The sequence below is a fragment of the Nansenia antarctica genome (genome assembly GCF_963989245.1).
Source record: "Nansenia antarctica genome assembly, chromosome: 9".
In the NCBI taxonomy this organism is placed as follows: domain Eukaryota; kingdom Metazoa; phylum Chordata; class Actinopteri; order Argentiniformes; family Microstomatidae; genus Nansenia; species Nansenia antarctica.
In genome coordinates, this window is record NC_137679.1 from 29,157,928 (window position 1) to 29,173,844 (window position 15,917).

At 47.0% G+C, this 15,917-nt stretch overlaps 1 protein-coding gene across 1 annotated transcript in view; it reads right to left on the reverse strand.

Moving 5' to 3' along the window:
• The window catches only part of igdcc4 (immunoglobulin superfamily, DCC subclass, member 4), a 74,581-nt gene extending 59,757 nt beyond the window's left edge, over window positions 1-14,824 (reverse strand). The window contains exon 1 of the mRNA XM_080539882.1: window positions 14,662-14,824. Within this exon, the coding sequence (XP_080396008.1) occupies window positions 14,662-14,806 (145 nt within the window). The 5' untranslated portion in view covers window positions 14,807-14,824. The remainder of the gene's footprint in view (window positions 1-14,661) is intronic.
• Window positions 14,825-15,917: the final 1,093 nt, after the last annotated feature.

The window sequence follows — 15,917 nt, forward strand, 5'->3', positions numbered from 1 at the left end:
AATACAAACCTAAATGGGCCACATCACGGAAAATAAGTCTAATACATTTTGGATTGACGTTGTAAACAACAACAAAAAAACGTTGTACTTAATAGATACACTTGATATTACACAAGATATATTACACAAAAGAAAGAAGACAAAAAAGAGGACAACATTTTATTCAGCAAAAACATACCCTCTTGAGTGTTAATGTTCTGTGTGCCACTAGACCACCTGACTGAGTGGAACTTGTGAACTTGTGACAAACCTATCACACAAAATATTGATCAGGCTCTGGTGATCCTGTGGTGTTTCCAGTGAGGCCAAAGTTTGGAGGGTGCCACCAGGCTGTGGGCGGGGCGCCGACACAACCCTCTGTGTGTAGCAGCTAGCTAGCGTCAACTCTGCCCTGATATGGCCATAGGGTTAAACCTGCAGATATGACCATAGGGTTAAACCTGCAGATATGGCCATAGAGTTAAACCTGCAGATATGGCCATAGGTTAAAACCTGCAGATATGACCATAGGGTTAAACCTGCAGATATGACCATAGGGTTAAACCTGCAGCTATGGCCATATAATTAAACCTGCAGATATGGCCATAGAGTTAAACCTGCAGATATGGCCAATTGGCCATAGAGTTAAACCTGCAGATATGGCCATAGAATGAAACCTGCAGATATGGCCATAGAGTTAAACCTGCAGATATGGCCATAGAATTAAACCTGCAGATATGGCCATAGAATTAAACCTGCAGATATGGCCATAGAGTTAAACCTGCAGATATGACCATAGGGTTAAACCTGCAGCTATGGCCATAGAATTAAACCTAAAGATATGGCCATAGAGTTAAACCTGCAGATATGGCCATAGAATTAAACCTGCAGATATGGCCATAGAGTTAAACCTGCAGATATGGCCATAGAATTAAACCTGCAGATATGGCCATAGAATTAAACCTGCAGATATGGCCATAGAGTTAAACCTGCAGATATGACCATAGAATTAAACCTGCAGATATGGCCATAGAGTTAAACCTGCAGATATGGCCATAGAATTAAACCTGCAGATATGGCCATGGAGTTAAACCTGCAGATATGGCCATAGAGTTAAACCTGCAGATATGGCCTTAGAATTAAACATGCAGATATGGCCATAGAGTTAAACCTGCAGATATGGCCATAGGGTTAAACCTGCAGATATGGCCATAGGGTTAAACCTGCAGATATGGCCATAGAGTTAAACCTGCAGATATGGCCTTAGAATTAAACCTGCAGATATGGCCTTAGAATTAAACCTGCAGATATGGCCATAGGGTTAAACCTGCAGCTATGACCATAGAATTAAACCTGCAGATATGGCCATAGGGTTAAACCTGCAGATATGGCCATAGAGTTTAACCTGCAGATATGGCCTTAGAATTAAACCTGCAGATATGGCCATAGAATTAAACCTGCAGATATGGCCATAGGGTTAAACCTGTAGCTATGGCCATAGAATTAAACCTGCAGATATGGCCATAGAGTTAAACCTGCAGATATGGCCATAGGGTTAAACCTGCAGATATGACCATAGGGTTAAACCTGCAGATATGACCATAGGGTTAAACCTGCAGCTATGGCCATATAATTAAACCTGCAGATATGGCCATAGAGTTAAACCTGCAGATATGGCCATATAGTTAAACCTGCAGATATGGCCATAGAATTAAACCTGCAGATATGGCCATAGAGTTAAACCTGCAGATATGGCCATAGAATTAAACCTGCAGATATGGCCATAGAATTAAACCTGCAGATATGGCCATAGAGTTAAACCTGCAGATATGACCATAGGGTTAAACCTGCAGCTATGGCCATATAATTAAACCTGCAGATATGGCCATAGGGTTAAACCTGCAGATATGGCCATAGAGTTAAACCTGCAGATATGGCCATAGAGTTAAACCTGCAGATATGGCCATAGAATTAAACCTGCAGATATGGCCATAGAGTTAAACCTGCAGATATGGCCATAGAATTAAACCTGCAGATATGGCCATAGAATTAAACCTGCAGATATGGCCATAGAGTTAAACCTGCAGATATGACCATAGGGTTAAACCTGCAGCTATGGCCATAGAATTAAACATGCAGATATGGCCATAGGGTTAAACCTGCAGATATGGCCATAGAGTTAAACCTGCAGATATGGCCATAGAGTTAAACCTGCAGATATGGCCATAGAGTTAAACCTGCAGATATGGCCATAGAGTTAAACCTGCAGATATGGCCATAGAATTAAACCTGCACCTGGTGGCAAACTCAGGTCTTCAGAGGGTCATGCAACTGTCATTTGCCTGTGTGGTGACACTGATTAAAGCCTCAATCCACTTGGGACATTTCAGCCCAGTGCCAGCAACCCTGGCCTTGGTTTGGAACAGAATCAAGATATATACTGGAATAATATTGATATTTACTATCTGGGCTAATTGATTACAATGGGATCTGCACTTCTCCCACAGAGAGCCATCACAGGAGGGAGAGAGGCTCCAGAGGCCCATTCCACTAAGCGAGATTATCTTCTAAGCCTCGATAAAGTTCTAATCGGCGATAATGTTAGCTTGCGTTCGGTTCCATCAATGTGGCTCAAATAATTTGCTGCTTGGTTGAGCTCCTTCTGAGTCAGATATAATTAGCCTGGTCGCGAGCAGGCTAAAAGACTGGCTAAAGTAATACGTGCGTCAAAAAAGGCTCAACAGGCGGAAACTACATCCCGAACGACAGTTCCTCACGTGTCTTTTAGGAAATATTAGTTCCCACTTCACACGAGATAGATAGATTGGTTGACTGTGTGATAGATAACTTGATATTTTGAAAGTGTGATAGATCAATAAAGAAAAGAGTGTAAAAAAAAAGAAGTAATTGTTTCAACTTGCATTGCTGTCATCACAGCGGTCTGGCTGGCGCAGTGGTTAAGGCAGCCAGCTAGAGTTCCAAAGGTTGCGTGTTCGAGACTTGAATAAGTTTTTTTTATTTATTATTTTTTTATACATTTAACCGAAGATTTCATGCAAAGGCTTCAAACACCATTGTAATCGTGTCAGTTCTTGTAAATATAAGTAAAATATATAATATAAAACCATAATTTTATAGCCTACATACTTTTTTAGATGAGATTTTAGATTAGATTCAGACAACGAAATGCAGTAAAAAGTGTGTCCGAAGAGGGATTTGAACCACCGATATAAAATGACGAATAAATACTATAGCAGCGGTCGATACCACTAGGCCATTGTGACGATATGACGGCTGGTAGCCTGCTGCGTATATCACCACAGTAGTAAATATTCATTTATTAAAATATGAACATATAACAATAACTGGGGCTAGTATGACCTACGCATTTAATCGGTCAGCAATTTCTTGCCAAACCATTTCCCTCGCCTTGTTAATTGCGGCAGTATTGCACTATTTTACATCTTATTTTTCCGTCTTCATAAAGATCAATAATTCGGAATGCTGCGCAAATGTAGAACCCCTGCAGAGTGGAGTATCTTCATTTCGACAGATCGACTCTTCAGGGCGCTTTATGTCTGCGTGCACGCGCCCATATCGAAGATTTGTAAGCCTGTCTTCTGTGAACACTGATGACACAAGCCTGTACACAAACGACGTTCTACTGCACATGAGGGGTTTAACCCCACCGGACATCTTCCCCAAACTACTCACCCGTTCCACGGTCATTCTGGATATGCTTGTGAGGGGGACCGCGTTTTTCGCCAGAGCTGTGAGGTGGATCAGAAGGCAGCGAGGTCGGAGAGCCGGCTGCTTGGTTCGCCTTCGGCGGAGAGGGACGCGACCACCACTACCGGGCATATTCCTGAGCAACGTGAACTCCCTATGCAATAAAATGGATGAACTCCGGTGTCTCGTTGCGAGGAACAGCGACTTCCACTCCTCGGCTGTCTTCGCGTTCACGGAGACGCATCTATCTTCATCTGTCCCTGACGAGGCGGTGGAGCTAGAGGGATTCTCCGCGTTCCGGGCTGACAGAGACTTCGAGGCGGTGAGCAAGTCTAGGGGTGGGGGGTTAATGTTCTTTGTAAAAGTGCGCTGGAGTTCCGAGGTGACAGTGCTCCACAAACACTGTTCCACGGCTATAGAATATCTATTCATCCTCTGCCGTCCATTCTATTCCCCCCGCGAGTTCAGCTCATTCATTCTCGCGTGTGTCTACATTCCACCTGATGCTGACGTCACCGCAGCAGTAGACACACTGGCAGAGCAATTGATGAGTGTGGGAACGTAGTTACCCGGACAGTTTTGTTGTTGTTTTGGGGGATTTTAACCAGGCTAATCTTAGCCGGGCGCTCCCCAAATACAGGCAGCAAGTCACGTGTCCCACCAGGGGGGTGAACACTCTGGACCATTGCTACTGTACAGCTCGTCAAGCCTACCATTCTGTCCCCCGTGCTGCACTGGGCTACAGTGACCACATCCTCATACACCTGATCCCTCGCTACAGGCAGAGGTTAAAACTAGGGATGCACGATATGCATTTTTTCCAACCGATACCGATATTTACCCGCTTCTCGTGGCCGATAACCGATACCGATACCGATATTATTATTTATTTATTTTTTCTTTCCTAGCACCAGGGGAGCTCCCCCTCCCAAATTTCGTTGTTTGGTACCTGTACTATATCAATGACAATAAAGACCATTCAGATATCATTTCACAGTTGATAACCTGTAGTTCATGCACACCTGAAGGTAAGAAAGGCTATGTAGTGAGCAAAGATTGATGATTTAATATTCCATAGTGATCTCACCAAATCTAACTTACATCACTATTGTTAACACAACAAAGAGAACACTTCTGAGTCTTCAAATGTTCATTTATTATTTCCTCTAACAAACAGAATATGTTATACAGTGCACAATGCTTTTAGCCAAGATCTGGCCTCCTTTTATGAAAACAAAAAAGGCTCACCTAAGAGTAATTAGATCAAAAAAGTGTCAAAAATAAAGTGCACCTTGTGCATCAGTCAATACAAAAATAAAGACTTTTAAAGAACCAAAAGTTGTATAGAACTTGTACAGAAACTAGTGCCAAATGGCTGCTTAGTCTGCAGATAAACAGAATGATACAAGGCACATAGTAGGCTACACTAGTATGCTTAATAAAGCAACTGAAAAGGGCTGGGCTATGCTACTTTTAGTGCATGAGGATGAGGTAGGTTGTGATAAAGCCCATCAAACGTTTTGCATAAGAATTCAAAATAAATTGCACTGACATGGAAAAACAAAAAGTGCATGTTTTCCTTGTAAACAACTTGTCTTGTATAGCCTACATTCACATTCTCACCTAAATAATAGACACGTTTTCCATTGGTGTTCCCTAATATACAAACTGAATACAATTCCTACCTCATAGAACCTTTGCAATGCAGTTTTCAAATGCGTGTTCAATAGGCACCGCGGATTTTTTGTTCGCGGCTGGGCTACCGTGTTCTGCTACTACGAGTGCTTGATATTCCTTCCATACAGCGTGCTTGCAATGGTGATTCTTCAGGTGACTTATTAGATTCGTTGTGTTGTAACTCGTAGACCTTTGCCCTCCTCTCCGAACTTTTGTTGAACATGTATTGCAAATTGCAAACACAATATCTGCCTCAGAAACTGTGAAGAATGTCCACACCGGGGAAGGCATGTTTCGCTCGCGTCTCGTCTATACAAACTGCGTGCCTGAGCGCGGAAACCGGAAGCAGAGCGCGGAAACCGGAAACCGGAAGCAGAAATGTTTCCGGCTTCATATTATCGGTTAAATATCGGCTAAAATTTTATAAAACCGATAAATACCGATAAACATTAATTCCCCAATATCGGGCCGATAAATATCGGTGCCGATAATATCGTGCATCCCTAGTTAAAACTTTCTAAACCTGTTGTACGGCGCTTCAGGGTGTGGTCCAGTGAGGCATGTGAGCGACTCTGCGCCTGGTTGGAGAGTGCAGGTTGTGACCAGGACTTGGTGGAGTGGGCGGGGCCAGAGGCTGGTAACAATCTGGATGTATACACAGACACTGTTACATCATTTATCAGCTTTGGCGAGGAGGTGTGTGTCCCCCTCCGCTCCAGGAAGTCCTTCAACAACGACAAGCCCTGGTTTTCATCCCAACTCAGGCGTCTGAGGTCAGAGAAGGAAATGGCTAGGCGCAGTGGGGACGTGGACCGGGTCAAGCAGGCCAAGTACAGGTTCGCCAAAGCGGTGAAGGAGGCGAAGCATCGCTTTTCGGAGAAGCTGCAGCAACAGCTCTCTGAGGGGGATTCCGCCTCCGTCTGGAAAGGCCTAAAGACCATCACCAACTACAAACCCAAGTCCCCGCTGATGTCCGACAACCTCCCTCTCGCTAACGAGCTGAACGAGTTCTACTGTAGGTTTGAGAAAGAGAGGTTCCCGCCCACCCCCGCCCTCTCCCTCCACCCCCTCCGGCTACAACCACCACCCCCGTCCCCCAGGGGGGCCAATGTCCCTCCTGCTACCCCCACCCTCCCATATCCCCCCGCTCCCTCCCCCCTCCTCACCCGCCCCGCCCACCCCCACCCCCCTTTCCCCACCCCCTCTCTCTGTCACAGTGCGAGAGGTAAACAGACTGTTTAAGAGGCAGAATCCCCGGAAGGCAGCTGGTCCGGATTCCGTCTCTCCCTCTGTCCTGAAGCACTGCGCCGACCAGCTGGCCCCGGTGTTTACCTACATCTTCAACGCCTCGCTGGAGCTGTGTCACGTCCCAGCGTGCTTCAAGGCATCAACCATCATCCCCGTCCCCAAGAAGGCCAAGGTCACAGGCCTCAACGACTACAGACCCGTCGCTCTGACCTCTGTCGTCATGAAGGTCCTGGAGCGCCTTGTCCTGGCCTACCTGAAGCTCATCACGGATCCTGTGCTGGACCCCCTGCAGTTCGCGTACAGAGCCAATAGATCCACGGAGGACGCCGTGAACATGGCTCTGCACTACGTACTAGAACACCTAGACACTGCAGGCAACTACGCCAGGATCCTGTTCGTGGACTTCAGCTCGGCCTTCAACACGATCCTCCCACACATCCTGGAGCACCAGCTATCCCTGCTGCAGGTGCCGGACTCCACCTGCAGGTGGATCACGGACTTCCTGACTGACAGGTCTCAGCGGGTGAAGCTGGGGAAGAGCATTTCCAGCTCCAGGTCCACCAGCACGGGCTCCCCGCAGGGCTGCGTCCTGTCTCCAGCACTATTCTCCCTTTATACCAACAGCTGTGTCTCCCGCCACCCCTCGGTCAAGCTCCTGAAGTTTGCAGACGACACCACCCTGGTGGGCCTCATCTCCGGGGGGGACGAATCTGCCTACAGGGGTGAGATCGAGGGGCTGCAGAGCTGGTGCAGTTTAAACAATCTGGAGCTCAATGCTCTGAAAACAGTGGAGATGGTGGTGGACTTCCGTAGGAAAGCAGCCCTGCCCCCTCCCATCACGCTGGGAGGTACCCTGGTGGCCTCCGTGGAGTCATGCCGCTTTCTAGGCATGACCATCTCCCGGGACCTCAAGTGGGAGCGGAACACCGAGGCCCTCACGAAGAAGGCCCAGAAGAGGATGTTCTTCCTCCGGCAGCTGAGGAAACTCAGGCTGCCGAGGTCCATGATGGTCCAGTTTTACACGGCCATCATAGAGTCCATCCTCACCCACTCCATCATCACCTGGTTCCCTGCTGCAACGACCAAGGACAAGGCCAAGTTGCAGCGGGTGTTACGTTCAGCAGAGAGGGTGATCGGCTGTCCCTTGCCCTCCCTCAACTCCCTGCATGACACCAGGGCTCTGAGGAGGGCAAGGAAGATCATGGCAGACCCCTTCCACCCCGGCCACGGCCTCCTCACCCTGCTTCCCTCTGGAAGAAGGTTGCGGCTGCCTAAGGCACTGAAGGCCCGCCACAGGCTCAGTTTCTACCCCTCAGCCGCCAGGCTGATAAATGACTCTGGCTTTCCCCTCCCCCCCGCCCCCAAGTCTGCCCAGGACTGAATATGCACTGGACTCACTGTAAAAACTCTGCACTGCACTTTACTTTATATTGCACTATCCAATGCACTGTTGTCTGTCCTCTGTTGTCCTGTTTTTTGACACGTGAAAAAAGTATAAACGCACTTACTGTAATGTCGAAGCAAATTCCTATATGTGTATGCATAATGGCAATAAACGTTATCTGAATCTGAATCTGAATCTGAATCTGATCCTCGTTCGAGGAATCACCTGAGGCTTGAATTCCAATCCTGAGTTGCCTGATCGCCTGATTTATTTCAATCGCCGATATACTGATCCACCTTTAGTGGAACGGCCCCCAGGAGGCTGACAGAGTATACTACATGGCTCACAACCTTGTTCACAAACAATGGGGGTAAAACATGCTTATATTTCAGGTTCTGATAGGGTAAGACAATTGAACTCAGCTCATCGGGCATTTAGTTATATTATTCAAGAAACAATGGTTATATATAATTAATAATACTTCATTTAAAGTTTTTTTTTTTTTTTTTAATGACCAATCCCAGATTGCAAATTTAACAGCTGGATCTGAACATGGAGCATCCTATAATATCTAGCCTGCGCATAAGAACAGGTCTCTCTCACACAGATTAAACATATAGGCCGCCCAACCAAGGAATCAGATTTCGAAACACGTAAACAGGCACCGTCTGTAATCTACATGGCACAATGATGCTAAGTTCAACAACCACAGGGACCAAATCCCTAGTGACAGCCACAATGCAATACAAGACACTGGGGAAAAGTGGTAGAAATGAATGGCTTCCAGTCTTATTAAGCTTCCAGACGTGTAGTGAACTGTCTTTTTACACCACCCCTGGGACAGGGATAGGACCACTGACACCACCAAGTATGAATAGACGCACACAGCAACCCATACAAATCAACATCTTCACTGGACAAAGATACCCAGCTCAAATTCAGCCTGGGGCCTCTTTAAATACTATGCATCCTAATTTAGCTTAGTCTCTCTGGGGGGGCGGGGATCAAGATGCACTCACAAATAGAGACACCCATATAGACTGGGGTACACACACACACACACGCACACACACACACACACACACACACACACACACACACACACACACTATTTAGTATTTACCAATTTAGTATTTACCAATTCACACAAGAAAAACATAAAGTGCTTCCAGCCACACATAAATCCATATCGAGTGCCACCGAGTCACATGGGATATGTGCAGAATAAATAACATCATAACAGTAAGATTACGCCAAGATTTTTGCTAGACAAAGTTGAAATAATGCAAATTACTTAAGCTTAGCCCAAAGTGCAGTCATTTACTAAATAAAATGAACATAATCACTCCATTTAAAGAGGGTCTCATTAAGGACAATGAAATGCAATTACGTTTCTGAATAAAGCCATTAACTGAACAGGCACCCTCCAGAGCTGCTAGGACAGGGCTCTGTGGTGGGGTAGGAGAGGTGAGACAGGGCTCTGTGGTGGGGTAGGAGGTGAGACAGGGCTCTGTGGTGGGGTAGGAGTGGTGAGACAGGGCTCTGTGGTGGGGTAGGAGAGGTGAGACAGGGCTCTGTGGTGGGGGGGCTCAGGTAGGAGAGGTGAGACAGGGCTCTGTGGTGGGGGGCTCAGGTAGGAGAGGTGAGACAGGGCTCTGTGGTGGGGGGGCTCAGGTAGGAGGGGTGAGACAGGGCTCTGTGGTGGGGGGGGGGCTCAGGTAGGAGAGGTGAGACAGGGCTCTGTGGTGGGGTAGGAGAGGTGAGACAGGGCTCTGTGGTGGTATAGGAGAGGTGAGACAGGGCTCTGTGGTGCAGTAGGAGAGGTGAGACAGGGCTCTGTGGTGGGGTAGGAGAGGTGAGACAGGGCTCTGTGGTGGGGTAGGAGAGGTGAGACACGGCTCTGTGGTGGGGAAGCTTTGATTGCATAGCAGAGGTGATTTGGAATCACATTCTGATGATGCATGCATGATGCGTCTTGAATCTTCAAAACAAATCAAACCATCCTCTTGGTTTAATGGTAAATGCTTGGGTCATCCAAGTGAGAGGTCCCTGTTTCGAGGCCCTCCGGTGACACTTGGATGTAGTGATGAGACTGGCCATTCAGAGAGATGGAAAAGCTGGGTAAAGTAATGAATGGGAGTAGAGATCAAGAGAGGATGTGCTTGAGGTCAGTAGTCTCAGACAGAGTGAGGTAGGGCAAGCTGAGTGGGGGTATAGATACTTTGGGATGGAGCTGGTGGATATTAGACTGAGGTAGCCTAAGCTGTGTAGGGTAGAGGGGTATAGGTAAGGTAGGGTAGAGAGGGGTATAGATGCAGTAGGATGGGGCGGCTGGGGTCAGTAGTCTCAGATAGAGGTACAGTACTAGACTAGTGAGGTAGAAACAGCACGGTGGCACTCTCTGATAGCTATTATGATTGTTTCAAATGGGTCTCTGGCAAACAGGCCTAAAGTTGTCTTCAACAGGGTGTTTCGATGCAGTCAGGTGGGACTGAGGTCAGTATTCTCAAAGTGAGGTAGGGTCAGCAGCTGTATGGGTGTATCATGCAGTAGGGTGGAGTAGGTCTCAGACAGGTGGAAGCATGTAAGATAAGGGTAAAGTTGAAGCAGGGGTGACGAGACTGAAGACATGTTGGGCACTGAGTCAGTGGGTGAGACAGGGAGATGAAATGTGTAAGGGTGACAAACTGCAAATGGGACAGGGGAGGGCATTAATAAGAGTCCCTTTGTGGGAAGTCGTAATAGGAGTCATGTGACATACTCCATACAATGGACACTCTGCCTTCTCTCAGTCTCTCTCTCTCTCTCTCTTCCCCCCCGTTCCGCTCTTCTCTTTCAGTCTGTCTCTCTTCCCCCCTTCCACTCTTCTTTTTCAGTCTCTCTCTCTCTCTCTCTCTCTTCCCCCCCTTCCACTCTTCTGTTTCTGTCTCCCTCTCTTATCTCCCTTCCGTTCTTCTCTCCCAACCTCTCTCTCTTTCGCCCCATCCGCTCACCCCTTTCTCCCCCTATTAACATACAAAAGGCACCATATGATAAACTTGAATGCTAACACTGAAATCTGGAACTATGAGCCCAAACAGCAGGAGGGCCAAACCGCATGTAAGCTCACAGATGTTGAGGAGTGTACTCAAGCATGAGACGTTCCCATGTTCAGCTTGGTTCCAAGTGAGCGTGCTTGTACAAACACACACGGACGCTCGCTCACTCACTCTCACAGCATTCGCTTGTCCGCGATGGGTTCAGTGAAGCCGACATATTTTCATTTGATCTTTCGTATGGAAAAAACAAGCTCTTTGTTTGTGGATCTGATGTAGCGACCGACGCCCCTTTGCCCCCAATCTCTTCCCCGTCAATTCATGCCTGTCCTCCTATCACCCCTCTCGCCCCCACCCTGCAACTTCCAATCGCCAGCTCCAGTTCCCACAATATCCCCCCTGCCCATCCCCCCACCACCCCCGCACCCCCCTTCCAAACCCACCACACACAACATTCCTCTTCCTCTCGCCAAACCTGGCACACACACACACGCACGCACGCGCACACACACACGCGCACACTCACACACACACGCGCACACACACGCGCACACACACACTCACACACACTCACACACACACACACACACACACACACAGGAATGCTCCCACCAGCCCAGAGGACTACAGCGCTTGGCCGTGGGCGCACATCCCAGGGTGTGTAGGGGCCAAGGGAGACACACACACTGCTGTGAGCCTTGTGATGAGCACATGCCAGTGTGGCCTGGTAGGCACAAACAAGCGTGTGCACGCACACACACACACACGCACACATGCACGCGCGCACACATGCGCGCGCGCACACACACACACACACACACACACACACACACACACACACACACACACACACACCAACACACACACACCACGAGACCAAGCACATTGTACCCACTATGCGATATTGTATCTTTAACCATCATATATCACATTGTCAACATCACAACCACAATTTCCCCCTCCACTGATAGGAAGAGCATTTAATAAACCACAATTGGATTATCAAAACAAGATACGTATCCACATGAGGAGGATCTTCAGACACTTTCCTGTATTCTAGTTATGGCATTAAGACATAATAACTACAGATGGAGCAGGTTAAATACTGCAATCAAGCAATGAGCAATGCAGCTGTGAAAGCCAGGACAGTACACATATTGTACAAACCATGTATCCACAACATATGGATCCCACTGTGACTCGGCTGTGTAGGTAGCATGACAGCATGTACAGTATTACTAGTCTATGACCACTTGTGAAGTAGCAGTAACAGCCCACAGATTAAGATTACTGAACATCATGTATCAAATTTAGAGGATGAAGACTTGGTGTTTGCAAGCCTATTTTGGTACTGAATTAATTATCTTGAAATGTCCCCACTGTGGTGTGACCGACCTCTGAAGTATGGCCATTAGTCTTTTAATCAAACAGGTGTTTTCGATCTCCAGGGAGGCAATATTCTGATTTTAAATAAGGCAGCTTTATTAGAAACAGCATGATGGCACTACAGGTATTATCACTAAACTATGATTGTTTTTGAAAGGTCTCTGGCAAATAGGCTTCTTAAACCTGGACCAATATCAAATACACTCTAGGGCCTATAAACCGAATGTGAATGGTGTGCTTGAGTACACATCCAAAGTAGACCCAACTGTAAACGGGCCTGCAGGGCTAGGAAACTCGTCAGCGCATAATCTTGCATTGGGATGAACACAAACATGCATAGGCTACAGACATTTTTAAACACTCGTTTTCTATTGCATTTATCTTCCCTTAGAAATGGCCCTATGTCAAATAAAGACAACACAATCGCATAGCAGATCATTCGGGTTGCTTCCCCTGTGCCGCTGCACTGTTCTTTGTCATGTAAATGCCATGGCTGGTCTCTCCTCTCTCTCTCTCTCTCTCTCTCTCTCTCTCTCTCTCTCTCTCTCTCTCTCTCTCTCTCTCTCTCTCTCTCTCTCTCTCTTCTCTCTCTCTCTCTCTCTCTCTCTCTCTCTCTCTCTCTCTCTCTCTCTCTCTCTCTCTCCTCTCTCTCTCTCTCTCTCTCTCTCTCTCTCTCTCTCTCTCTCTCTCTCTCTCTCTCTCTCTCTCTCTCTCTCTCTCTCTCTCTCTCTCTCTCTCTCTCTCTCTCTCTCTCTCTCTCTTCTCTCTCTCTCTCTCTCTCTCTCTCTCTCTCTCTCTCTCTCTCTCTCTCTCTCTCTCTCTCTCTCTCTCTCTCTCTCTCTCTCTCTCTCTCTCTCTCTCTCTCTCTCTCTCTCTCTCTCTCTCTCTCTCTCTCTCTCTCTCTCTCTCTGCCCCGCTCCCACTCCCCTCCCTCGCCGCCTGTCGGCTGAGTGACTCCCTCCCTGCCCTAAGTCACTGCTCCCCTTCGGATCTGAGGCCACCGCAATGTCTTTGAATGCTGAGACCGTGTAGCCTACAGAGCACATCCTCTCTGCCTAGCAGCGACCACATGAGGCACATGGTCGACGAAAGAAACATCACAAAAGATTAGCCGACGTTGCTTTCGAGCGCACAGCCAGTCATAAGTAATTCCATGTAGTGAAAAAAAAAAAAGATTAAACGTTATCCTTCTGAAGAAAGATTGATTATCCACAGGTCTGGCTAGTATAGCTACGATTTCAGATGAGAGCAAAAACGTTAAAGGCACAATCTGGTATTTGTTCTGCTATTCAATTGTTTGTCATTTAATACACGATATAGCTTATACCCATTTCTTATTGAGGAATAGGACATATAAATGCGCGCTTAGTAGCCCACAGCTGTCTTGCCTTATAATAACTCAAAATACAGTTTTACATCATTGTTTGTAAACAATCAAACAACATACTGTAGCTTTGAAAAGTAAAAAATGTCATTTCAATATCATGGATGTCCTGGCTCTGTCTATGAAATTGAGAGTGGTCACATTTCCCCAGCCCCTCTCTCAACTTTATGCCAAAACAAGTAGCGGGTCATCCATTAATAACGAATCAGGATTGCACCTTTACAGAATGGCAAGTGTTATTACCATGGAGTAATTTGACCATATACTGTATATTATTTATTATTTGTCATCAAGTGTGTCCAATGAGTTTGTCCCACCGGCAACGTATTAAATTGTGAAAATCTATATTTGCCATGAACCTATTGGCCGCATGTTACAGCTATGCCCATTCGTCCCGAAACGCGTCCCACATTCCCACCAAGCGCCTTTGATCTGAACTCCACTTCTCAGGATCGATACCGCCACAGAACGCGTGCTACTGTGACATTTCAGCATAAATGTGCTGTTCATGTTTGCAGAGCAGAGCAACTTTGTAGCGGGGGGTCTATTCTGTAATCAGAACACCGACAACGCGCCCTGAACGAATAATCTCAAAGTAAGAATGTTAACCACTGCCTATAATCACAACCTTTGTCTACTGTAGATATGCCTTACATTGGCTGAACACTTAGAAAATCCCACTGCAACGAGCAAGGTGCACATTTGCTTCACTATCCAACCTCTTATTGTACCTGCATGTCCTGGCAGATGTGGACTATAACAGGTAACACTTCACAAGCACATATATTGAACAGCATGCGCAGGGCAATAACGTTTGTGCATCTAGCTAAGCATTTTACCTTGAACGGATGGACCACAGAACCCCAACGAAAGTAGACAGAAAAACCAGATACTCCCCACCGCCATGTAAAGCCTTTGATTTCCAGCAGAGGGGTAAGCAGCGCGTGGGTCTCTACAACCAGCTATACCGTTGGCGACATGCATATATTGGAATCCGCTATAATCTCCTCAAATGTATGTAGTTGGCTATTAGTTCATGTATATCCCTTTAGCGTGATCCCCTGCCTTCACTAATAACAGGGTCGCATTAGTCGGGGGAGAGCCGTCGTGTCTCTCGGCGCTTCATCGCCATGTTGTGAGCGAATGTTAAGCGTGTGTTGGCTGCTGCTCCACACACACACACATACACACGCACGCACGCACGGACGGACGCATGCACACACTCTCCCAACACACTGGCAAGTCCCGCTTTAGGTGTCCACCGGAGTCGCCTGAAACGCTGCCAATAATTTAACACACCCCCTTCTTCGTTGTTGAGCTCCATGCTTTCAAGCAAACTACAAGCAACATCTGTGCTGCAAACCTTTAGGTGCACTTGCATGTGTGTCTTTCCCTCCCTCTCTCCCTGTGCCTTTTAGTGAAGTGATTTTTACTGTAGTGTTTTGCAATTGCATATTACACATCTTAGGCATACTGTAAAGATGTAGTCCACTCAGCCATTTAATGTCATTAAAGGTTGGTTACACCTGTTACAGTTGTTTGCAAATGAGTCACACATGTAGACTACAACACAGCAAAGCAATCTTTCTCTATTTATATCATGCACAGTGCACGATGATACACAATCCATGAGTATGCAATGGGTTAACCAGCAGCCTAATAATAATGTACGAAGATATAATTTTTCGGGCTTGATCACCAGGACACACCTCTCTATTCATAAAGGTCCGACAGCAAGGCAGCCATAATAAAGATGGGGGACCAGGGATGGCACATGTGCTCCCTCAGCCTGAAGAGGGGCTCTGCATCCCAATCGACCAGCCCGCCTGCTGCCTGCACCATGGGCAACATGTGCTCAGGGACCCGCTGGTCTTCACATGCAAACACAGTGGAGGAGCCAGCTGGACCCCAGCCCTCTGAGAGAAACAAAGACTGGCTGTGCTTCCACAGCAGCACCCCTGTGTGCCACCTCCATTCTGCATGAGGAGTCTCTGGTATACACAGGGAGATGTGGGCTGTGCACATTGATATGATACAGTCGGCACCCAGGCTTTGATCAAATAAACCTATATAAATGTATAAATGGCATCCTATT